This window comes from Serinus canaria, chromosome 2 (genome assembly GCF_022539315.1).
Source record: "Serinus canaria isolate serCan28SL12 chromosome 2, serCan2020, whole genome shotgun sequence".
In the NCBI taxonomy this organism is placed as follows: Eukaryota; Metazoa; Chordata; class Aves; order Passeriformes; family Fringillidae; genus Serinus; species Serinus canaria.
In genome coordinates, this window is record NC_066315.1 from 105,112,014 (window position 1) to 105,136,496 (window position 24,483).

The 24,483-nt window shown below is 39.1% G+C and overlaps 1 protein-coding gene across 2 annotated transcripts in view; it reads right to left on the bottom strand.

The window, feature by feature from the left end:
- Positions 1–419: 419 nt before the first annotated feature.
- Positions 420–24,483, bottom strand: part of TMEM241 (transmembrane protein 241) — a 55,620-nt gene continuing 31,556 nt past the window's right edge. For both annotated transcript variants that reach the window (XM_030235304.2, XM_030235298.2), the window contains exons 14-15: positions 4,487–4,551; positions 420–1,101 (exon numbers count right to left, since the gene is read on the bottom strand). In XM_030235304.2, coding sequence (XP_030091164.1) covers positions 1,041–1,101; positions 4,487–4,551 — 126 coding nt within the window. In that variant the 3' untranslated portion in view covers positions 420–1,040. The remainder of the gene's footprint in view (positions 1,102–4,486; positions 4,552–24,483) is intronic.

A 24,483-nucleotide genomic window follows, 5' to 3' on the forward strand; every position in this document is an offset into this window, starting at 1 on the left:
GCTTAGACTGAGGGTCTACACTTTACATATCTAACCACAAGCGAGACAAGTCTCTTTCCTCGTTAAAGATTTGTTATCAAGTTCCTTTTACCATGTAGGCCTTTGCAACAATATAAACTCATAATTTAATATTACTTTCACATAGATTGCAGACTCTAATATATCAAGACTAATTTCTAACAGCCATTAAGCAACCAGAAGTGAAATTACTTTAAGGACTCTTGAGATTAATTTCCTTATACTCTTTATGACATTCATTCAAGGTTCATGTTCTTTGTTTCCTCTTGCAATAATTTCAGAGACAAACCACTGCTGGGAACAGTACGTGTCCCTCCACCCCGTCCAGCTGACAAAAATTGGCAGAGTTCAAGAGAAATCTCAGCAAATGAGAGAGAAAAAAATTCACAAAGAGCAATCACTACAGATATTGAGATTTATTGCTGATTTTCCCTTTTTGAAAGGCTGTCAAACTGCCACAGTTCCAGAAGGGGATTATCTCCACAAGCCCTTTGGCCTCAGTCCCTGTGCTAGTTCAGACAACATGACTAGAGACCTGTGTGCGGCAGCTTGCTGCTTACAGAACAGTTGGAGGCAAAATCCATCCTTCCAGATCCTGAATTTATACATTGTTTGGTATGACCTGCTGTCTGCTTCAAACAAAAAAAAAAGCCACTGGGGGCATCCAGTGGGGAATGCTGCTTTTCCTGAGTTTAGCTCCCTGTGCAAGAAGCTGCTACTGAGTGGTGCTCACACAGAGCCATCAGCATGATACAGCGCAGTTTTTTCTTTACCACATCAATCTGATATAGTTGGTCTTGTGCTTTGAGGCAAAGGCTCCTTACCATCTTTGCCAACTATGCTGCTCCCTTACAAACACTATTAATAGCATTGTTCTTTTCTTAATTAAAAAAAAAAAACAACAAGAGATCCCTCTCCCCATGTTTGGTTGCACTTCTTCATTCCTGCTGCCACTTTTTTTCATTATAGTGTCTCTAGGCTGCAAGTCAGCTCTGTTCCAACTGGTGAGATCTGGTTCCTCTTTATGTGCCTGTCCTTTCAGTGTAAACAAGCAATGCTTCTCCAACTCCACCGACCACAAGGCTGTAAACAAAGTATATCACAAATTTAGCATCATGCAAGTCCTTCTACTTGATATAAAAAGGTATTATTTTATCTAAACACATTCCAACCTAGAGACAGTAACCCAGGTGATATTTTCATTTCTCTTGCTAAGCAAATGCTGAAACCCAAAATATCTTATTTAAATGAGATCATCAGAAACTACCTTACTATTCAGTAAAAATGCACAGACAGGACTCTAAATGGAGAGGGTTGCCCCTAGTTACAAGAATAGCTGCACACCCCTACACTAGCAAGAATAGGAACGGAAGGTAGGAGAGTTTGAACCTTATTAGCCTATTGATTCCCTCTTGCAATTTCTGTTTGTGTTCTGTCCTGAAAACTTGCCACTTCACAACACCAGGAGATGTAAAGCTCAGGTTTTGTGGGCAAGGTGAAATCTGGGAAAATCTTTTTGTGTTGGGGTGATCCCATTGGCATACAGAGGCCAGTAGAAATTCCTGTGTTTGCCACTCTAGCTGAGATGAAAGGAGCTGCCCCAGCCAAAAAGGCACATGTGCCCAAGCATTTCTTTCCTGTGCTGCTTCAGCACAGCTGTGGCACTAAGGCTGCTCCCCAAGAGCCAGCCTAGGAGCAGGGCTCCAAGTCAGGATGAATGGTTTTACAAAAACCTTCCCTTAAATATTCTATTGACCCACTCAATGCATGCAATAGTTAATAATCCCCAAGTCTCCTCTGTTATCTCTCACAGCTGACAGGAATATGGTAAGATGCCGACTCTTCTCTCCTTTTAGAACAGTGCAAAGTGAAGTGTACTGACCTTTCATCTTAGTCCCATGGCTTAATTAGCTTATGAAACAGAAAAGCTCCTTACTGAACTTTATAAACAAACCAACTTCTGTTAAGTTCATTTCTAAGAGTTTTTTTTTTTTCCCTTGGAAAAAAAAAAGCATGTAAAGCTGAAGGCTTTTTGGTCTAATAGCATTACATTCACTTAAATCTTAGCTTTGGTGAGCTGCTTTAAAAACCACATAATTGCCCTTCTTCCCAAGAAGAAAAAGATATTGTATAACAACAGCACAGTATCTTACAATTACACAGTAAACAGCCCTGGAAAGTAGGTGCTATAGACAGTCTGTGAAGGTCCACTGGGAAGACAGAATAGCTTTGGTGTGGAATTACCAACAAGGAGCAAAAGGCTGCAAGGGCTGCAAGCTTTTCAAAAAGGGTCTAAATCACTGAGTCTGGCCACCTGCTGTTGGTAACAACATCTGAGTGTTTTTTTCTGGAGAGGGTTAACCCCCATGTCTTATTTCAGCTCCACTTATAAACACACCCTATGCATTAACTCCTTTGGAATCTATGGTTGGATAATATACCCTTTATCCTAAAGGAAAAAAATTCCAAAACACTATATACAGAAGGCCTTAGAAATTTTTTTCCTGTTTCTATAGTTGTGTTGTTTTCTAAATTTTTAATAGAGATTAAAAAATAAGTCAGTCTCTGACATACCATTTCAAAAATGAGACTGGCAATTATGTACAAAAGATAATAAACTGCCCAGCCTTGTTCTGTAAAAAGATTCCTGGACCAGAGCTGTTCTTTAATATCATATGTCTTACATCAGAGAAGAAGAATCTCTTTCTGAAGGATTTGAAATCTTGGGATCCACATGCCCATGCAGTCCAAATTACTAGGTAAATGGAAACCATTGTTATATCTTCAAGATGAAGCAGAGCAAAAACCACAGCTAAATGCCAGCCCTTGATTTTACCTTCATTTTCCCATGTGGCAAACCCTCCAGCTTCTGTTTATAGTGGGGTCACAGATAACTGCACTTGCCCATAGCTCAAAAATTAACATATGATATTGTCCATGACCACACTGGAGCAGCACTAAAATCCTCAGTGATTAATGTTCTCATGAGTACTTTGCAGCTGCTATCATCCAACAAACTATTTCCAGAGCTTTGCTGCTAAGTCAAGGCACTGCCAATGCACAAGCACTTACAGAATTAAAATTTTAAAAATAAATAAATAAAAGAAATTGTTTTCTTTTTTAATTATGACAATCAAAGTGTAATAGTGGCCCAAGGGCTAAAGCAAATTTTCTTTTAAACATACAGATGTGTTCATCATTTATAGAAGTTTCAGTCCATATAGGGCAGGTGGCATGTGTGCAACTATATGGGTCTGTGTGCTCACATTAACAAAGGTGCACATTAATGAAGGTACACATGAATTTTTAGTGCACATGTCAATGAATACAGATGTATAATCAAAGCCTGCCTCTAGCACACATGTGACAGACCTGCACAAACACATGCGAAACATGGTGAAGAGCAGCAAGCAAATGGCCTGGACTAGGAGTGTTTTGTAGGTGCTTGGACATTGGTTAAGTCTCTGACATGCACAGGCAACATGTATTTCCTAGAGCTAAAAAAACCCCACAACTTACTTTAGCATTTGAGACTACATGTGCCTAAAATACAGATAAGAATCCATATCAACACATAAGTAAATGGGGCCAGTCTGAACTGGAGGTTCTCCTTTCTATAAGGCTCTTATCATACCTGAAGAAAGGATATGCAAATTCCATTCAGTATAGAGCTGAATCTTTAGGATGGCAATCAAACTGAATGAATCATGAATCAAGTAGAAAGAAAGAAGCTTAAAGCTTTTCAAAAGTAAGTAGATTTTTATTTCCATTAACAAATCTGTTCTCAGAGACACATGCCTAACCCCATATTGAGAAGTTATTTGCATGGCAGAAGCACTTAGGAGCATCAGTCATGCTCTGTGATTCCCTTTCCTTTTGTGCTACAAAAGCACAGATCAAAACCACTGCCTTGTACCAAAGGAGCTTACACCCCAATCCTTTCTATTTCTACCTAAAAAATTCAGGTTAGGTGATTTGTACTGTGTGGCCACACATTAAAAAAATCCAGATACACCTCTGGGAAAAGTTAATCATCATTATTTTTCTCCAGTTTAATTTTATGCATTCACAGTGCACAGTGTGTTAGGGGAATTTGAATGCACCCTCTTGGTTAAAAAGATACTGTCAGCAGACCTTGACTCCTGTGTTTTACTTGCAGTTCCACCACTAAATTGCAGTATGACTTTGAATGGGTCATTTATTTGCCTATTGGATCTATTTGCCTCACTGTAAAATGTGCTGAGTGAATTGTGGTGAGGCTTAATGTCTAAAATGTCCATGTTCTCCCACAGAGGCAGAAGAAACACTCTTCTATTACTGTACTGCATCCATCATTGCACACCTGGTTCTCCTTACACGCAAAATAATACTGACAGCAATAGAACTTGACATTTAAAAATATTTCCACATGAAGCAGTGTGTGAAAATTCATCTTTACTGTTATAAAAAAGCTCATGTAGGCACTTACCAAGAAATTGTTAGTACATTGGCAGTCATGACAAAGAAGAACGGTGATAAGCTAGCAGTGATAACCTGTTAAATTGAAAAGAAGGGAAAAACACTTTGTGAACTTGTGATATCACAAATGAAAACTAAAATACTTTTGCTGAAATTCAATTTCCATGTGTGCAGTCATATCTTCTTCTTTTAGTTGAAGATAGTATGATAGTCACACATCACAATTTGATTTTGACTCCGACAGAATCCAGGACAGAGCAGAGGCAGGGCAGGGAACCAGAACAGGGGAACCCTTGTCACATGTCCCAGCTGGCCTGGCCTAGAAGCCTGCTGGCTTTTACTTATTGACAGCAGACTGGGGAGAGCAGTCAGATCCCAGGTTTGGAAGCTTTATATATCTGAGAAGAACAAGAGCTTGAAATGTGTTTATAGGTGTATAAAAACAAAAAAAAAAATAACAGGTGTAAAAAAACAAAAAACCAACAAAACTTCAGTAGGTTTATGTTACGAGTCTCTCATTACCCCCAGGTATTCTGGGCAGAGAAACTAGAGACAAATGACTCTGCTTTCCAAGTCTTGATCCCACAAACAGCTAGATCCTGACGTACAATGGTTTGTAACAGATCCCTGCCTCAGCAGCTACGGAGCCACCACATCTGCAGCCTGCATGCAGTTTTGGATGTTTTGCTGCCAGATGGATAATGTAAAATGGAAAGAGTTCAAAGAACAGTGACAGAGTCATTAGATGGGGGGATTGATTTTCAGTCAACAGTTAGGATAAGCAATGCCTGTGGGAAAAGAAGACTTGGTAGTGGTTTACAAAAACTTGGGAAACACAAGAGCTGAGGAATGAAAGGAACTATTTAGGTTAATACAAAATTGCCCAAGGAAAAAGATGAAATTAAGAAACAAAACATTTAAACAATTATCAGCTAAGATTTCCTAATCATTGTTTGCCTAGTTAACTCCCAAGGGAGACAGCAGAAACTTCATTCTGTAATCTATTACTTGTTAAAGCATTACTACATGTGCAGTAGGGAAGAAAATGCCATTTTAAAGTAGATTCTGTGCGCCAGAGCTTAGACTAACAATTAGGTTAGTCAATACCTGCTACAGTTGTTATGGCCACATTTTAAAAGGCAGGCTCTGAATGCCTGGAGTGTAATCAGTGCAGAATCTGAATCTGCCTGCAGTGCAATCTTCACCTGCCACTCCTGCGATCACATGCAGGAGTGGCAGGTGAAGAAGAGAAGATTGTGTGTCCTCTCTCTAGGGTCCCACTCTATGAGTGAGGTGGAGAGGGGCAACAATCTAAATGCAGCAGTCAGACCAAGCAATGACAAGGAGCAGAGGTGTTCAGTGGGGACCACACGAGGCGTGTCTCCTCTGGCCTCTTTGGGGATGTTTTCTACTTTAGGGAGAGTCAGGTGTGCAGGTGGCTCTTTTCTTCCTAGATATTACCATAACTCACACCCTGACTGTTCTCTATGTGTCTGTAGCCCAGACCCCTGTCAGAGGAAATGAGGCAGGAGATGGACTTGATCCAGACAGGATAACACATGGCTGCAGGCCCACTCCATCCCTGCTCAGCAACCAAATTGCAATACAACCACAGACACACCTCCTGATACAAACTTCAACTGACTTCAGTGTTTTCACACTTCCAGCCATAAAAATGTACAGCACAGGCAATGCTGTATAGCTCCAAGCCAACAGAAAAAGTGAGCTCCTACTGCTAAAGAAAATCAAAGATATGTATCTACTCCTAAAGCCTTGTATCTATACATGTAAACAAACACACAACTTCACATGCATACTCAAAAGAGACTGGCAGAGGACAAGGACAAATCACAAACAGAGAATTATACTTCAAAACTCAAGATCATATTGCAACTGTGCATTCAGTGGCCTGTCTCATAGTTATTTGCAGCCAGAGAGAACTGACACCTACTCCAAACAGTAGAAGGTGACTATTTAGGAGCTGAATCTTTCATACACTTTACCTAAAAACCAGCTGCGAGGCTGAATATCCATTAGTTCAAAACCAGTGCTCTAAAATAAGTTTGCATCTTGTTCTGTTGGGCTGGGTTCTCCCCTTACAAAAAGTGCAGCAGATGCACTGACCTACAAGGAACCCTTTCTCATTTACTCTGGTGTGAATGCTTGAGGAATTAACTGTACTGAGCTTATTTTAGGTTAATGCGAACTTATTACATAAAAATATACAATACCAATTACTGACCATGTAAACAGAAACTAACAAAGGATGGCAGCTATGGTACGACGTGAGCGTTCTTTTCCTTAAGCTCATCTCCTCAAAGAAACTGAAGGGCTGTGTTTGAGAAGTGGCACAGGCTAAAGTTGTGTCACCCACTCCCTTGTTGAGCCCTGTTTATTAGAAACTTGAGAAGAGGCCAAGGGCACAGAAACAGGCATTCAAGAAACCTCCAAAAACAGGCCCTATCAGAAACAATACACCATTCTACTGTGATCATCCCAAAACTCTGGAAAAATGCAGGCTGTAGCCTTTTGGACTACTGTAGCTGAACACTGCTGTATTTTTGAGAAATTATGTAAGAGTCTCTCAGTGCCAAAGACAAACAAAATGTGGGTTGGAAGAGTGCATGAAGTAAGTGTGTGTAAGGAACGAAAAAACAAATCACAAACAAATGGAAAGGAAAAGACGTTGCTAAAATGTCTACCTTTGATGATTTAGCTAAAAGAAGAATATGTTAAAAAATGAAAAACAAGGTTTCAGAGAAGCTAACAATGTAATTTGTTCCAGGGGAAGAATCTAAATCCAAGGGACGCAGTAGAGAAGGTAATTTTCCTTTAAGTACATTTCAGTATTATCTGAAGTGTTTTAAGTGCACATTTAGTTTGAAAAAACCCCACCTACACTGATGTTCTCAATGGCCTTAAAAAAAAAAAAAAAGAAAAACCAACAAAATAAATTCACAACAAGCTAAGTGCAGTAATCTTTCTTTCTTCACTTTAAAGGTCACAGTTGTCCTCCTAGGCATTTAGATGCTTTAGTAAAAGGAATGAGCTTTCAAGACAAAAGAAAGCAAGTTAAAGGGCAAAGTAAAGTTAATGATTTCCAAATATATTTTGATGCCAAATCTGTGAAACTAAGAGGTGGAAAGGAAGATTTTAATTAGCTATAATATGCCTATTTTGAACAAACCTCCCCAAGATTTTGACATACAGTCACTAATGCTATCAAATTGTACAAGCAGGATGGTTGAACTCCAACTATTTTAGAAACAGGAATAGCTCCATGGACTCTGCCTACTTTTAAAGGAGCTGTGACCAGTCAGTGTTACGAAAGCTGCTTTAAAAACATTCATACCCGGAAATTTTCTTACAAAATTCTGACACAGCTTTCGATGATTAGGAAAAAATTCAAGCGTAGCATAACTTAACAAAACATTTCCATCTGAGCTGAAATTTTTCCTAAGAAATCATTTCAAACCCTTCCTTGCATGAAACATCAAATCAAAACAAAACAAAACAAAACAGCCTCCCCTCAAGATTGTTGCTTAAAATAAATCAGTCTTAAGTTTATTCTGTCTTTCCATTGTACTGCAAAAATAAGACCCATTTTAAAGGAACACTTTATTAACACCTATTTGTCTTGGTTCCAGCTATTTCTGTAGTTCCAATCACTGAGTTATTCACAAGTCATTTTAAAAATAACCAAAAAATCTTGGCATTTCAAATTGTGCTTTTTACCTCAAACAAAATCAGTTCTAGTTCTTTACAATATGTATCAGCATTGCAGGAAATAAGTGTATCCTTGATGCTTCTCTAGGATTAGGTCTGAGGAGAGTGGGTTGATCCCCTCCATACAAGAGATTGGGCCTGAATAGTCAGGGAACAAAACACATAAATACTCCAATATTCCTCAAAAAAATACTCTAAAAAAACAGGAATCAGGGGAAAAAACAGAGAGAAACTCAGCCAGTTAGAGGTTTCCAACTCAGCCAGTTATTGGTTACAGGAGATCCCCAAATTCAGGTCCCCATATAAAAGGTGAAAACTTCAGGCGTCCCCATTATTCTGGGAAACAGAGAAGGGTTCGGGTGCCATAAAACATTCCACACATTGCTTGCATTGCCATTTACATTTAACAAGCTCCTATCAAGGACAAGACAGCACTCAATCTCAGGATCCAAAGAAACTAATTCAATTAATTCCAGAGCTCTAGAGTTAGCCCCTTGCCAGGCTGAATTAATGGCAACTAGAAAAAGAAAGGCATCATTGAAATGCTGGGTAACAGACTAAGATCCATGATGCAGAAATATCCCAATGTGTGGAAGAACTTGTTGCAGAGTAGGGATAAATTCAGCATATAAAATCACTTCTGCACAGGAAAATAGTAGGCATAGGAAAAAATGTACTCAATTGCCACTAGCTTTAAAGGGTTCCCAAGGAACTTCGATAAACAGACCACTGCACAACTCATGATGTGAATGATTTCCTCCTTTCACCCTATCACTTTATGGTCAGATAAGAAAAAATTTCCAAAGAGAAAGTAAAATTTGTCTCCTAAGTGTTGTTTTAAGAAAGTAGGAAGGGAAATGGAATTTATTTTAGAATAAGAGATTAATTTAGTTTACAGACAGCAAAATAAAAAATAAAGACTGGATAATTTCTTGCTGTAGACCTTAAGAACAGGTTAGATAATTATTGAACCAGCTTCCCTCTTAGATGTTTTTCTTGAACATATAACATCAGAAAACTGATAAATCTGACATATGGCTTGAAGACAGGAGATGGCATCCTAAAGGTTCCTGGTCCTTGGCAATGCACAAATTTGGGTCCTGGGAGATAAAGAAATGTGGAACTCTGCATTCTTTGCTGTCTTGAGTTCTCCATTGACCAGCCGTGGTTTTACCACAGACTCTGGAGTGTCCAATTTTGATCGGTCCAAACCAGACATCACTGGCCAGATAAAAGTGTCATTCTTAACCAAGCTATCATGGATCCTCTTCAGCCCTGACTTTACAATCACTTCAGAGAAAGATTTTCAGGCTGCAGAAGCTGGCTGTAGATTTTAAATATTTAGCATTTCTGAGTTGTTCAGGAAGATATTGTTTATATAGCCAAGAACACAGATGAGGACATTTTCAAAATTTAGATTCTGACTTAATCTTTCTATCTGGAATGGAAAGATATGGTGGGGATTTAGTACTGACATGACCACGATTTGTTAATATTAGCACTCTACTTGTACATTCCATATAAAACTATGTTTTCTCTGAAACTTTTTAACTGCTAAGAATTTGAATGTCATAGTTCTCACTGTGAACACAGAATACTTTACAAAACTTTTCTTTAGTTTGTGTACACAAAGCCAATCCTTGTAACTTCACTTCCCCAATCTGCCAAAACCTCTGTTCTTACAAAGACGCGTATTTTTTCCAAAGAGAGTGTTTTGAAACAGCTCATCAAGTTCACTCACTGTTCAAAATAAATCATTCTATTTACCATTGGGTCATCTTCTCAAAACATCAGGAAAAAGATTCTGGTGTACGTAACCTTTGTTTTCATTCTACAGTCAGAATTAAAGTAATATCAAGCTTTTTATAGACATAATATTTGTTCTGTCCCTCTTCTGCGTGGTTTAACCAGCTGCTAAGATAATCATCAAAAGTCGCCAGGGAAATGGATCATTGTTAGGGCCACTGAAAACAGCTACATCAAGATAATCCAGTACTACTGAAAAGATAAAAATTATAGCAGGCAAACATCAATAACAACACACGATTTTTTTCTTGAGGGAGAGCCACTGAAATAATTTCCCAGATTTCAGAGTTATATCTCCTTTGTACATATGTTTACTGCAGAGTAAGCATATGTTACATGAGCATACAAAATGTTTCCATGCCAGGAATGGAAATATGTCAAAAACCCTCCAAAATCTTCAGAACAGACAAAAAGAACAACTAATATTTTAATGCCACCCTCTGTATTCAATAATTCACATGAATTTTCTAAGCTTTTAATTAATACCATTTCTCTTTGTTTACGTACATTTTCCATCTCAGGTGGTCTACAAGTCATTTCCATCTAGCTCTCCTCTACTTTCCTTCATCCAAATTTAAGACAACAAAACATTGCCAGATGGGTAAATTCTCTGCACCTTAGCAAGAATACTTTCATTCACACACATCCAGCAGCTACAGAACCAGTAGAACAGATGAAGGCATTTACTGGGACAGCCAAATACATGGAAGAACACTGAGGGACTGGGATCTCCGCTGTCCAAACCCCAACTGATGTGGTCCAGCATGTACTGCCAAGTCTTTTCAAAATAACCCAGACCTGAGAGATTTTTACAGAGCAGGTGCTGACTGTGAGGTTTCAAGCTGCAGAAAGTCAGCAATGTTTAAGGAGAGGCACCAATGACCACCTGCAAGCTCACTCATTGTGCAAGGCTGGTACTGTCACTGCAAAACTGACATGAGTTGGCAGCAAAAATCCCTGCTAAATATGACAAACATGGTACATGCCCTCCCTCACAAGAAAGAGAGGATGTCACTAGAACTAATGTCAAGTCTGACTGGATTGCTGGCATTTGGGCAGGGAAAAAAAAGTACAAACAAAGTGTCTAAGAAAAAAAACTATTTTTTTTCCTATGGTTATCAAAGAAAATAAAGCACTGTTAGCAGCAGCAGATACTGTGCACAGGAGATGTCTTCCATTGTGAGCAGAATTGAGCATCTGAATGAATCCTGCTTGCAGAAACAGACCAAAATCAAAGTAGCATTCACTATTTAATTATAGGTCAGCTTTGGAGATGATCACAGAAAGAAATTTCTCTGGAAGCTTTCAATTATATTGCCTATTGCAATGACAAAACTTTCCATGAAATCATTAGAAGCTCAAAGGCTCTTCACAAATCGGTTTAACAATACCAAGGTCAATCTCTGGTTTAAAAAGATACAGCAAATTCAGGCAAAACTCCTCTGACCAACTCTCTTTTAAAGTCTCCTCTCCCTAGATATTAATTTAGTTGTATTAATCAATACAATGAAACAAAGTCTGAGACCTTTCAGCTTTGTTCTGAGGGTCTGTTGTTACCAATCAAAAAGCAAGACAAAATTTGCTGCTTAACATAAGGGCTTCAGGTGATAATGCAGACCCCTGAAAGAGCACTACTAATAAATCCACAGACAATGAAGGGTTTCAGTCAGCCACACAATTTTTTCCAAGGCAAGGTAATGAAGCTTTGAACCTTGAACCACTAAAATAATGGCTCTTCCCAAAAGAAACAGCGATGATCCTGCCTGAAAAGCTGAGGAGCCCAAACAAGGGAGAGAAACAATTCAGAGTGAAATAGATTGGACGAAAGGGGAAAGCAAAACAGGCTTCACTCTCACTTCTGCCCATTAGTTTAACACTAACTCGAGCACATCTGCTGTGTTACCCTCAGCCTGACCAAAGTGTAGACATGCCCTGAGGGATTTCATCCCCTGACAGACTTAACTGGAGACTGTCAGCCTATGAAATCAGCAGACAATGCAAGGAGTTCATTCATTACAGCATACTTAGGTGCACATTGCTCATAGGAGGAGCAATGCTCTGCTCCACTCTTCTGAAGGAAGAAAACCCTTTAACCCTTCTGAAATACAAGCTGCTCCTTAAAGGATAACCTGGTGATGCTGGCACCATGGCAACAGTGGCACCATGGCAACAGTGACAGTCAGTACCTCATGATCCACACAGCTTTGATCCAGCCACAAAGAAGTTTTTTCAGCTGCTGTAAATTTCTTTGAGAACATTTATTTCATATTTGCCCAAATACCTGCACTCATCTCCTTCTCTAAAGCATCTATTTTCTAAAAGGAGGTTTTGGTCACTCTCTTCTGCCTTTTCCTTATATTTTATCTTTTTTCTTTCTATGGTTTTTTTTTTTTTTAGCATTATAAAAGCAATGATGGTAATATCCAGGGGTTACGAACACAATTAATTCCATGTATTGTGACTCAACAGCAGGCAGAGTTTCAACATGCCTTAGCAGTGAAATGCCTAATGATAAAACTTAGTTCTCTAAATGAGTCTATCTGTTTTTCATAAGAATAGATTCTGACAAAGCTTAAAATCACCTACATGTTATGTTTAAAATATAGAACATACTAAAAGCAGAGGGAGAGGGTAGATCAAATGACACACAATCAGCAACTTGCCCTTGGAAATATTTTCAAAAGAAAAGCAGGACAAATGCATGCCTCTAGAAAAAATCATCAGATATTTTAGGGTGGTTTCTCTTTATTACATTACAAATACCTAAACTAATAATCTCTGTACTGCAGATGAATATTTCTATATATTAGCTTTTTGAGTGCTATGAGAAAATAGATTTCCTAATTAGCCCTAGTATGTGCTTAGAGAGAAGATAATCCTCTGCATTTCTGTGGCTGAGTACCTCTATGCAGTTCCAGTATTTAAAGAATTAGGTATGTATCCTCTACTTTCTATCACATTTATAAAGATTTTTTTCAGTGCTGTTTTCTGTAAGTTCTTTTTTTTTCCAGGATTTGATGACCAATACAACCATGATGCTGATCCTACAAGTGCAAGGTGAGACCAACAGGTGGCTGCATCCTTAAAGCTTCCTTAAAGTCACTGAGCATCCTGTTTTACCAGATCAATACATGATCAATGTACAAACCTTTCAGATTAATATGCTAGAGTAACTAGTTTTTAGCCCTGAGCATCATGTGAACATCAAAGGAGATGCTGAACTGCTGTCTAACTTCGTCCTTGTTTAATTCCTTATAAGACAAAAGTGACCAAGCTATTGTGCTTGCTGTATGTATCTCATCAGCAGTTTGGCTGCAGGAGGAAATGAACCATTAAGGTTTCATTTCTTGCCTTTGAATCACTTCTAGAGAATCCTCTGCCTTCACCTCTTTGAGGTATATGCCACCTGTCTTGCTGCTCTCAGCCATACCAAGACTTTAAATATAGCTCCTAGATGGCCATTTTGAATCCTGGCCTTAATTTTCTTGTCTCTCCAGTGTCACTTTCTTTTTTAAACTTTACAACAGCCACCACAAAGTTATGATGATTATTTTATGTTGCAGAAACATCTTAGACTGGTAAAGTACAGTGAGGAAAGGAGGATATGTGGATTACGGAGTGTGATTAATAGAATCAATGTAAGAAAATTCTCCTCTTATGAGAAACAGGATATCATGGTCACGTTTACAATGATCAAAGAGGAATTTCCTTTTCAGCAAGACCTACATCTATCAATGTATAAACATGTATCTATATATGCATTTACATATAAATGTGTACTATATATGTACACACTGCAGAAAAATATAAACATACATGACTGATGAGATAGGACAGAATTATTACAAGCACATTATAACTTATTCTGCTTTCCTCAAAAAAGAGTGAGACATTTAAAGAAAATCAAAACTCTTTGCTCCTTGGAAAATACTACACTGGGTTGAAAATGATGGTTGTGATTGTAGTGATTCCTTCTGAACATCAAATGGCCACTCCACACTACCTTCATTCAGACATAAAGATCAGAATTTCTGATCAAAGACAAAGCCACAAGAAGAATTATTTGCCCTCTACAATTGGAGATAATGGCCAAAACATCCATTTTCCCTTCTAAGACTAAGAGCTTGAGCACTGACACCAATCTTCAGCCTATAAAGTGGCTACAGTACAGAACCCAATTTTAACAGTACTTCTGCTCATATTTTAAATATTTCTCTTAAATGTGCCCATCTGTAATCCAGATACTGTTATTACTTTCAGAGTGCCAGTCCTGAGGACACAAAGGGAACAGCCTGCACAATTCTTGTAATTGCTGTTCCTAAGTGTGCTTTGCTGATCTGGAAACACGATCAATCATGATCCAAACAGGTGTATGCACATGCTCCAGACCAACAGCATCTGTTCAGGTCAGTTCTGCAAACAAGAGGCACAATCCATACAGCTGAAGCTTTGCCAAGTAAGGACAACAAAAGTCATTTAATGGGGGGCACAAGAAGGTTTCTTTATACCAAATAAATTTGATTTTCTTTGAATTTGCTGAAAAGCATTTTGCCCATTTTTGCTATTTCACCAAATTTAACACCCAACACTCCCTGTTTCCTGTAGATCCTTCATGCATTATAATGTTTAACTGTACTTTTCCTGTATATTTCAAGGCCTTAAATGGCTCCTGACATTTAGTCTCTCCCCTGAAACTTCTTAGTTCAGAAGCTGACAGGACAATGTGATTCATCATCCTGTTAATATTTTATTAATTAAATATTTGGCAATAGAATAAGCTTTTCAACAGCAACAACAACCACAACTGTAAAGTTCTACCTGCTAGGACCCCAGACAAAAACTGGACTGGACTAAGATAAGATTTAATCAAGTATTGGATGATGGCAGAGGATTTGGGAGAATTTAGGATTCTCACATAATGCAGCAAGACTGGCATCAGAGAAAATGAGGTATTTGTATCTTGACCTTAGCTGATACAAAACTTACATCTCATGGCATGAGGGTTATTAATCTTTCCCTTTCTCTCCAAGAAAAACTTCCATATAATGTCTACTGTTGCTGAAATTACTCAGTCCCTTGAAACATTTTAAGCAGATCCAAGCCTGTAAAAAATATACACCTCTCTTTACTTTTACTCAGTCTCAGTATTATCTTTGCTTTCAGACACTGAATTTTACTGATCAATAATATGGTACACTGTGTAAAATGATTGCTTTTTCTATCTTTTTTGAGAAGTATTGATTTTCAGTTTTGAGCAGCAGTCAGCTGTATTAACCTTCTGCTGCTGCAAAATACCACAATGAAATATACTTCACTTTATGTTAAGCTCAGCAAGAGCTAGCCTTCTGGCATTCCAAGTTATTCTTCATCTCATGAGATCATGAAGCTAATTCAGATGAAACAACCATGATTTTCATTGTCAGTTTTAAGTGGTGAATTTAACAGCCAAACTGTCAATTTGCTATGTATATCTGGCAAGAAAGGAGGTGACTCCTGGGAAGGAATGAGCTCAGCATCTGTCTGTGCCTATCTTCTTCCCAAGTGCTGGATGCCCATGAGTGGGCATCGATCAGGAAAGGTGATCTATAACTGTATAACTGCCTTGAGGGAGAGTATGCACTTCCAAACAGGTGAACCATGACCTCCACAGCAACAGGTCAGTGGTGAGTCAACTGGCATCCAGGAGAAAAGAAAAAGCTGGTTCCAGGAGACAGTGTGTGCACTAGATAAAACCTTCACAAAACAGACCAGAAGCCTGAGAGCAGTAAATGCCCCCTGAGCAACCTGGGAATCCATTAGCAAACTTTTCCATATAGGCCTCAGGCAGGTGAATACCCACCCAGTTGTGCACTCTGAAGTCACTGCCATAACTGGCCCAAAGATCCAGATGGGGACTAGCTCAAGACTGGTCATATCTGGAGCCCTTTACCATAGAGCAGGGTGTTGAGTGGGATGCTGCACACATTCTCAGAGATTGCTCTTTCCATGTCAGATTGCCCAAAGGTCTTATGCTGAACATTACAGACTGAGGCTGTTGTCAGTTCAAGATCTGTGCATTTCTCGACTGCATCTTCAAACCCTTCCTTGCCCCCAGTGTCACTGCTACAAGAGAACAAACCTTGTACGTGCTGCTTTTCTTGTGTATGGGAAGCCCAAATGCCACTGAAGAAGTTCAAGGGGGCTGTGGGAACTAAAGAGGATGCCCAGCTTAAGGGGAATATTTTGGTGAAGAGAAATGCAATGCAATTTTCCATTGTTAAAATCTATAAAGACACCTGAAGTGCCTATGTTCCTTGTCAACAATATCAGATGTAAAACATTTTTCTGTCATGACTAATTCAGAACTCTGTGGAGGATATCAGCAGTATCAAAATAGCATAGGAAACTTTGGAATGCGTAATCAAGGTTTTTTTTAAAAAATCTGTTAGCAAAAATAGAAAGTTTCCATCAGCCTCTCTCCCAGATGACACTTACAGTTTTGGTATTTCTATGCATGTATAAAGTCCATTTCCTATTGTATTTCCCATCACACACTCCTTTGGGAAAACCTAATTCATAAACAAACAATTCCCAGAGAAGATAGCTAAATCTCCCTACTGACCCCTTTCCATACTACCCAACAAGAAAAACAGAGGCACAGTCTCTGCATTGCCATTCTTTGGTGTGTTTATACTGCTTTAGTAATGATGTAATGGAAAGAAAGTGACATGCTATTATTACTGTTGTTATGCTAAGGACTGCAAGGAAGAATTGATTTTCTTTAAGGTTTTATTTTTCCATTTAAAAATGACAGCCTTTCCACGGCTTTCTAACCATTAAATGCTACAAAAGGTCAAAATATTCCATCAGAACCCTTAAAAAATGTGATACTTGAAAAATATTTTTAAAAAAGCATTTATTTAGCTGATCAATTCTGAGCAATGCCTTTTATGAGCAATGTCACAAGGTTACATACTCAGCAGTCTCTGTGCATCCCATGCACGGGAAGACAGTGACAGAACTGACTATAGCTGACTATACTCCAAACATTTCCTCCAAAAAGAGTCAGGGAAGCCTCTGCAAGACAGATCCATTCCCTTCTGGCCCCTTTGAACAACCATGCACAGCAACATGCAGAGAGAGAAAACTGAACTCTGCCCTCTTCCTCTCCCTGCTATAAGACCTGTGTACAAGTCAAGAACAGCCCATTGCCACCTCCTGAGATTGTCTGAAGCCTATGTGACTTCCCTGAGTAGCACATATTTCAGGAACAGAACATAATCCATTTAATCTGCCTTCCCTAGAGCTCTATGGCTGTTTTCTGACTTTTGTTGAAAGTCAAAATCTAATCCTTAAACAGGTGTATGGAGTTGGACTGAGAAATGAATGCACTTGAGGTTTGGCAAAGAGTTATGAGATGGGGAGGAAGACAGAGACCTGTTTCAGAGAGCAACATCTCCGAAGTTTCTGAAGGAAGCCACCTAAGTGTGACACTCAGTGCCTACCATAGAGGTCAAGGCTCAAGATCTGTGAGACAGCCTGGAGACATTTCACCCACTAAGGTATTTAAAAATCAACAGGGAACATTATGAGAAGAGCAGAGAACTTGCAAAGCAGAAGAATGTGGCTATATCTCTCTTGGTTTTGGAAGCCCAGCCTTAGCTAGCTTTGGAGCCTTCTACATTAGTATGTTACAGAGTACACAGCTCTCCCATGTAATTTTGGAATTTACATCAGTGCATTAGCAACGGAAATGACTTCCAAACAGTTCTCATTCTTTTGATTTCTCTTTGTCACAATAATGATTCATCTCCCAGCCTCAGCTCTCCATATGCTAGTAGCTCCAGGAGACTAAATAAAAACATGGGAGACTAGCAATCTATTATGCAGAAGAACAAATAAACTTGCATTCTCTGCAATTCAAAATTCTGTTAGATTCAGAAAAATTTCCTTTTGAACTGTTGTTTTTTGTACTGTCAAGCATATAGAGATGGTTTGTCAAGGCTAGGAATGAAAAAGTATCTTCCAAAGACATACTCCTAGCTCACTGTTCTGCCTTTAGCTTTACATTAAAGAACATGCCAGTACCAAACATAGACTTCAAATTGATATCATAATAGATAAAAGGAAACAAATTATTTCAGAGCATCTCTTAGGGCTCAAAGTTAATGCCTGCTGAGACTGGATTTATTATATTAAGCACAGCTGAAAAATTGTTCTGTGATACCACCCCTGAGTCACAACATATAAGTTTGTGTGATCATGTCATGCCCAAAAAGCTGTGTAGCTGGCTTTTTCAGTGGATACACAATTGCAGCCATTTACACCACCCTCACAATATTAAAATTTTCCATTACCTGGCAATTCAAAATCTCCAACAAGTCTCAGCTGTTCTGACAAGACAGCTTCCTTAAATTGCAACAGTGCCCCAGGGAGCCTGTGTCACTTTGCTTAGTGGCCATGCAGCACGCAATGAAGTTGTTATGGAGACTGACTTCTCCCCAGCAATTATGTGCTGTAATTAGTGTTGGCTGCTACAATGTAACTATGAAGCTGTCTCCATGGAAACTACCCTAAAACCGGTATTTTTAAGGTTTCAGCAACTAGTCTTTTTAGAGACCCTAACAATGCAGTGAAGTTCACACTGATGGCATTCTCGGCTTGAAGCTCAGCTGCGAAACACATCTTCTTTTCCAAGGTATTTGCATAGTCCCCATGGTGACTCACAGGACTCAACTATAAGTAGCAAGAATAAATGTACATATTTCATACAGTGAGGACCAATCAGAAAGCAATAAAGATTTTTACAATTTTTTATTCTCTTTATCCATGTATGTGTGCACATCCACATGCGTGACAGTGCACAAGGTGTGCAGATGGAACAAGTTCAGTTCTACTTTTATGAACCCCTTCTTGGAATCCTTGAAAACTTCAGTGTCACAGAACCTTCCTCTCTCAGATTACAGATGCACTTCTACTCACATTCTTGCCACAAAGAGCTCCTACCAGTAGACTCCAGATGGGTCTAGGACACAATTCTCCCTCTCTCACAGGGTTTTGGCTTGCAGCTGCACAGTTTTCCCAGGTTGGGTGAGCAGAGATCTTGAGACAGTCTTGCACAAAGTGCAGGATCTTTTGCTGCGTGAAAACGCACTCTGTTTATGGAACTTCCACGGGAGTTTATGACATTTTTGCCTAAAGCTTTACGAGGTCCAAGCCAAGAAAGAAATGGGATTTTCAGCCAAGAATCTCACTGTCACTTTTTCCTGAGCCAGCAGCATGCAAAGAATACACTACTTCAGTCTACAATATAACCAAGTGGGCAAGTGCCAGAAAACCAAACACATTCTTGTTCTAGTTATGATATTCATATAAAATTTTTAAACAGGTTTTTAAATTCCAGAATCCTGTTCCATTAAGGCAGAGAAGAGCAAGGGAGAGAAATTTACTACAAAAGGTACTCATGGCAGGACTCTTTTATCAATTTCCTGCAAGTAAATAGCCCCCAGCAGAATATTTTCTAGCACTTGCATGCTAAGCAGCAGTGAGAAAGGAATTAAGATGTATACAAATTGAAGCAAATGTTTTGGCAGCGGCTTTAAGATTGCAACAATGGGGAAAAGCATGAATTGATTTTATTTCTCTTGGTTGGTTTGCCCCTAGATACAGCAGATAAAATTCTCATGTGAAATGCTATATGCGAAGAGAGGTGCAGTGAGCACAAGAAGGCTAGAAGCCTCAGAAGGCCTGCAGCTGTGGCTCTCCATTTTATGGGAAGTAGAAAAAAGAGAATTTGTGCTTTAATAAAAACACTGGTACTTTTCCAACCATTAAGATGGATATCATAAATTATTTTTGCACTGACATGAAGAAGGATCTAGTCTATCCATTCTCTTCAAGACACCATGGGGAGCAAAGAAGTAAAAACACAGACACAAAATATAAAATCCAAGACTACAGGAGTCATTCTGAATAGCAGGAGGGATTCTGAACAGCCATTATACATTTGGGGGGAAGACTAAACCTGCTGGGGTACAAGTACAGTTGGTACACAGAACCCAGAGATAAGAGATGCTTTCAGACACTCCTGCAAAGCTGCTTTCGCAATGTCTGGCAGCCAGCATTAAACACAGGATGACCTGGGGCATACACAACTAGAGTTAACAAACAAGGAACCAAAGCAGCTGTCAGAGGATGCTTTTATGTACTAGGGAGCCTCCAACACTGTTCAGATAAATTATAGATTACATAATAGTGCCTGGGATGTTTATATAGAAAATAGTTGCATACTCTGATCCGATTATTCTATATTTCCTTCCAACCCATGCATAGGAAAATCAGTAAACCTCAATACAACTTAATTTCAGTTATTGAATTTCCTTTCTTCAGGTGATGGAGGAAGAAAAAGAGAATTCAAAATCCACTGAGCTTCCCATTTGTTCTTCCTGTTTATAACAAGATGCTTCAATAGGTTCTTACTGGAAACAAGCTGAATTCCCTACTACAAGTTTTTTAGGAAATCACTAAACATGATATGGGAATACAAATTCATAAGTAACCAGTATCTTGCTGAATTTTTCCATTCTGTTAATGATTTAAATTATTTCTGCTGCTTAGCTTTTAGAGACCCTAACAGGCTTCATCACCAGATATAGATTGGCAACCTTAATCAAAACAAACTTACTGACAGCACTGTTAGAGCTCATTAGCATCCTCACCAGATGCTTCTGTCTGTATACATGAACATCTCCAGTTTTTTCTTTCCAGTACATGACCCAGGATACTAGCACAGCTTTCAAATTAAAACAAGAAATCTCAGTACAGCTTCAAATCCTTGCTCTTCTGGGGATTAAATCTGTGCAAGGCTATGACAAAGCATTTTGTATTTTTGGACTTAAAAGTTTTTTTTTTTTTTAATACAGATCACTGAGGTTTTTTTGCATTTCTCAGGAATTTATACAGGTATGACTGACACATATTTTGCTTTCACAGAAAAAGTGCAGAGAGCATTTGTCACTATAGTTATCACACAGGACTTTATACACAGATGAAACCTGTGCTTCATCTGTCTCTGTGCAAAGCAATGCCCTAACATGAGAGCTGTCAGAAATCACTACAGGAAAGAATTTAAAAACCTCATGCATTGATTAAGTTGCCACAGCCAAAGTAAAGATCATAACAACAAGTTACAACCCAGTTCCAGTTTTTAAGTGAATGAAAAATTAGAGGGAGGGAGGCCAAATATGTGGGCTTCACAAAGAATGTGTCCTTGGACGTGCAAAGCAGAGCCGATCAGATCCCATGGTTAATTTATCGGAAATGAAGCTGTGACAACGATATCAGCCCCAGCTCATCAGTCACATAGGTACAAAGCATCCAAATGGAAAACAGATTTTCCGATTCCCTGCACCTCCCTGGAGGCCTGTGCTGCTGTCTGAGGACTACAGCATTCTCCTTTCTTGGCTCATTTGCAAGATAAACATATTCTGGCCTCAAACGCTGCTCCTTTCCAACTGCTGGTGAAAACTCCAGTCAGTCTGAGAGATTAGAAGGATGATCTAGGGCACTACTCAATCCAAGAAAAATGCTCATGTGGGAACACAAAGCTGTTGTTGTGACCAGAGGTGTTTTTTTTTCTTTTCCACTGGATCCCATTCTGCAAGTCCAGATACAAATACTTTCTATCTTTATTCTTTATCCACATTAACTTCCTTCCTTTTCTGGTTTGGTTTTTTTTTTTTTTTTTAAGGGAGCCAGACACTTACACTTAAACAGATTTTTACAGTGCTAGTTAAATGCTGCTTTTCTGCACTTACGATGATTTAAGATGTGACTGACAGAGCCCTCATACCTGGGCAATGCTGAGCTGGATCAGTACATAGTTAAACCATTTTCAAACACCTGCAGGAAGTAGTATTCATGATCAGACAGATGGACCTCAAATCTTAACTACGCAGTACATACATTTATAGTTCCTTGTAGATACAAGGCTCCTTGGGAGAGTTTTTTGGGAGCCAGTAGATCACTCCCTACCCTTAAGGTAAGCTCCAGTTCAGCTGTTGCTTTCTGCCTGTCTGTGTCTGTCTCTGCTTTGATCCCTGTTCTAAAACTGATGTATGGTTCTGCCAAACTTTTCAAGGATTCACTGACTATTAACCCCAAACCAACTGCATTTCAGCACTGCATGGGAGCAGCAGGTCCCCCATGCTCCTCATGCGTCCTTCGATGGGTATGGTAGAACCCTAAAATAAATCACATAGCAAGCTTCAAAACACTTGTGGACGACTTAGGGAAACTGCTAGTGTTGATACAATTATTAGTGCTACAGACAAGATCTCATGTATTCATTATTATTGCCCTCTTCAAATTCAAGATAAGACATATAATTTGACCATTGGGTTAGAAGCTACAGCAGGAAAAGGACCAATTGCTCTGTTACAAAAACCTTCTAAGCAAGATAAATTAACAATGTACATTAAAAAGCATGAACTTTAAAGGCTAAAGAAGAGATTAAATTCTTCCAGTGACACAGGGACAAGCTTTAAGTTGCTATGAAGGAACATCATTTCATTGACAACAGTGGCTAGAACAAACTTCATATCATTTATGTCTAGAGACGGCCAAACCCCCACAAATCCAGAAACCCTTGAACTCTGGGAAAACTTTGATCCAATCCAGACTTTATGGCTCTGATCCACTTCATCTGGGATGGACCCAAATCTGCTTAAAATATATTTCACAACAGATTTTTGTGCATTTTTTCCAGTAGGTCATAAATACCACATGTAAAACCGTTTACCCTCATTTACAACACCTACTAGCAGAGCCAGCTATCCCAATCTCCAGCCCAGAATGTTAAACAAAAACAAAAACAAAAAAACCAAACTAAAACAAAACAAAAAGCCACAACAACAACAACAAAAGACTCAAGAGCAATTTTTAGATCAGTTGACTTTGCTACGAAGCAGTAATAAGAAAGCTAAGGTACTAAAATCTGCACACTCAGAATGTTTAGAAGAAATTCAAACTAGTAAGAAACACTGTGTGACTTGTACAGTAGGGAAAAGCTTACAAAGCACAAACCAAGTCATATCAGTCCACTCTTGTTATCCCCACAAAAAATAGACTAATTTGATTACAGTTTCTAAAGAAGTATATTATGCAAATCTAGGGTTTGGGGGGTGGTGATAATGTAACAGCTTCATTCATTGTAGTAGGAAAGGTGAGATCACAAACCACATCATAAGGTTGTGGTTTTCAGACGACCTAGATGAAAGTGACCAAACTAAGTAAAATCTAAGCAGGAAAAAGGAATCTGACAAGCTCTTTTGACTGCATTCACCACCAATAATTTACAAACCGAGTTGTTAATAGCTTAAATCAAGTACAGCCAGACCCCAGATCACAGGATAATTCCAGAAGGAATGGATCTCAGGAGGTCAGACTGGGTTGCTTAGGGCTTTATCCATTTGGGTCTTGTAAACCTTCAAAGTCGGAAACAGCACAGACTTCCTGGGCAATCTCTGCCCTTGCCTGACTTGTCTTTGGGGTGAAAAAATTTTCCCTCATACCTAATCCGAACCTCTCTGTTTACTTAACACAACCCTACACAGCACTGTGAATAGCCTGAATCTGTCTTCTGGATGATTTCTCCATAGCTACTGGATGGCTGCTATTTCTTAGGTGCTCCCAAAGATGTCCTTCTTCCAGGCTGAACAAGCCTGATACAGCAGCCACTCCCCAAAATGTAAGTGATCCAATCCCCTGACTTTCCTGGCAACCCTCTGCCAAACTTATTCCAGTTTATCAATATCTTCCCCGTACTGAGGAAACAGGACTCCCTATTCCAGATGCTGACTAACAAGTGCTGAGGAGAAGGTCATGATCATTTCCACGAATTTACTGTCTATCCTAAGAACAGCCTAGCATACTTTGAAGTTTTTTAGCTGCCAGGGCACACTGCTGCATCATGTCCTGCTTGCTGTCTACCAAAATCCCAGGTCCTTTTCCACAGAGTTGCTTCCCAACTGTACAATCTTTAGGCTCTATTATTGCCACCAACTCTTCCTTCCATGTGCAGGGCTTCACATTCGCCATTGATGAATTTTCTAAGATTTCTATTGGCTCATTCCTCCAGACTGTCCAGATCCCTCTGTAAGGCAACCCTATCCTCCAGTGTTATTGACAGGTCCTCCCAGTTTGGTGTCCCCTGAAAATGTGAGTGCACATTCTAAGTTCTCATTCTTCAATAAAGATGTTACATAGAAAAGGACCCAGGACAGATCCCTGTGCCATTCCACTTGTCACAACACTCCAGTTACAGTAGGAATCACTAACCTCTACCTTCTGAACCTGATCCTCCAACCATTTTTTTATCCAACTAGTTATCTGCCCATCCAGACTGTAGTACTTTAATTTTTATATATAATACTATTGTGGAACATAACATCAAAAGCCCTGGTAATGTCAAGGAAAATGACATCCTCAGCTCTCTTC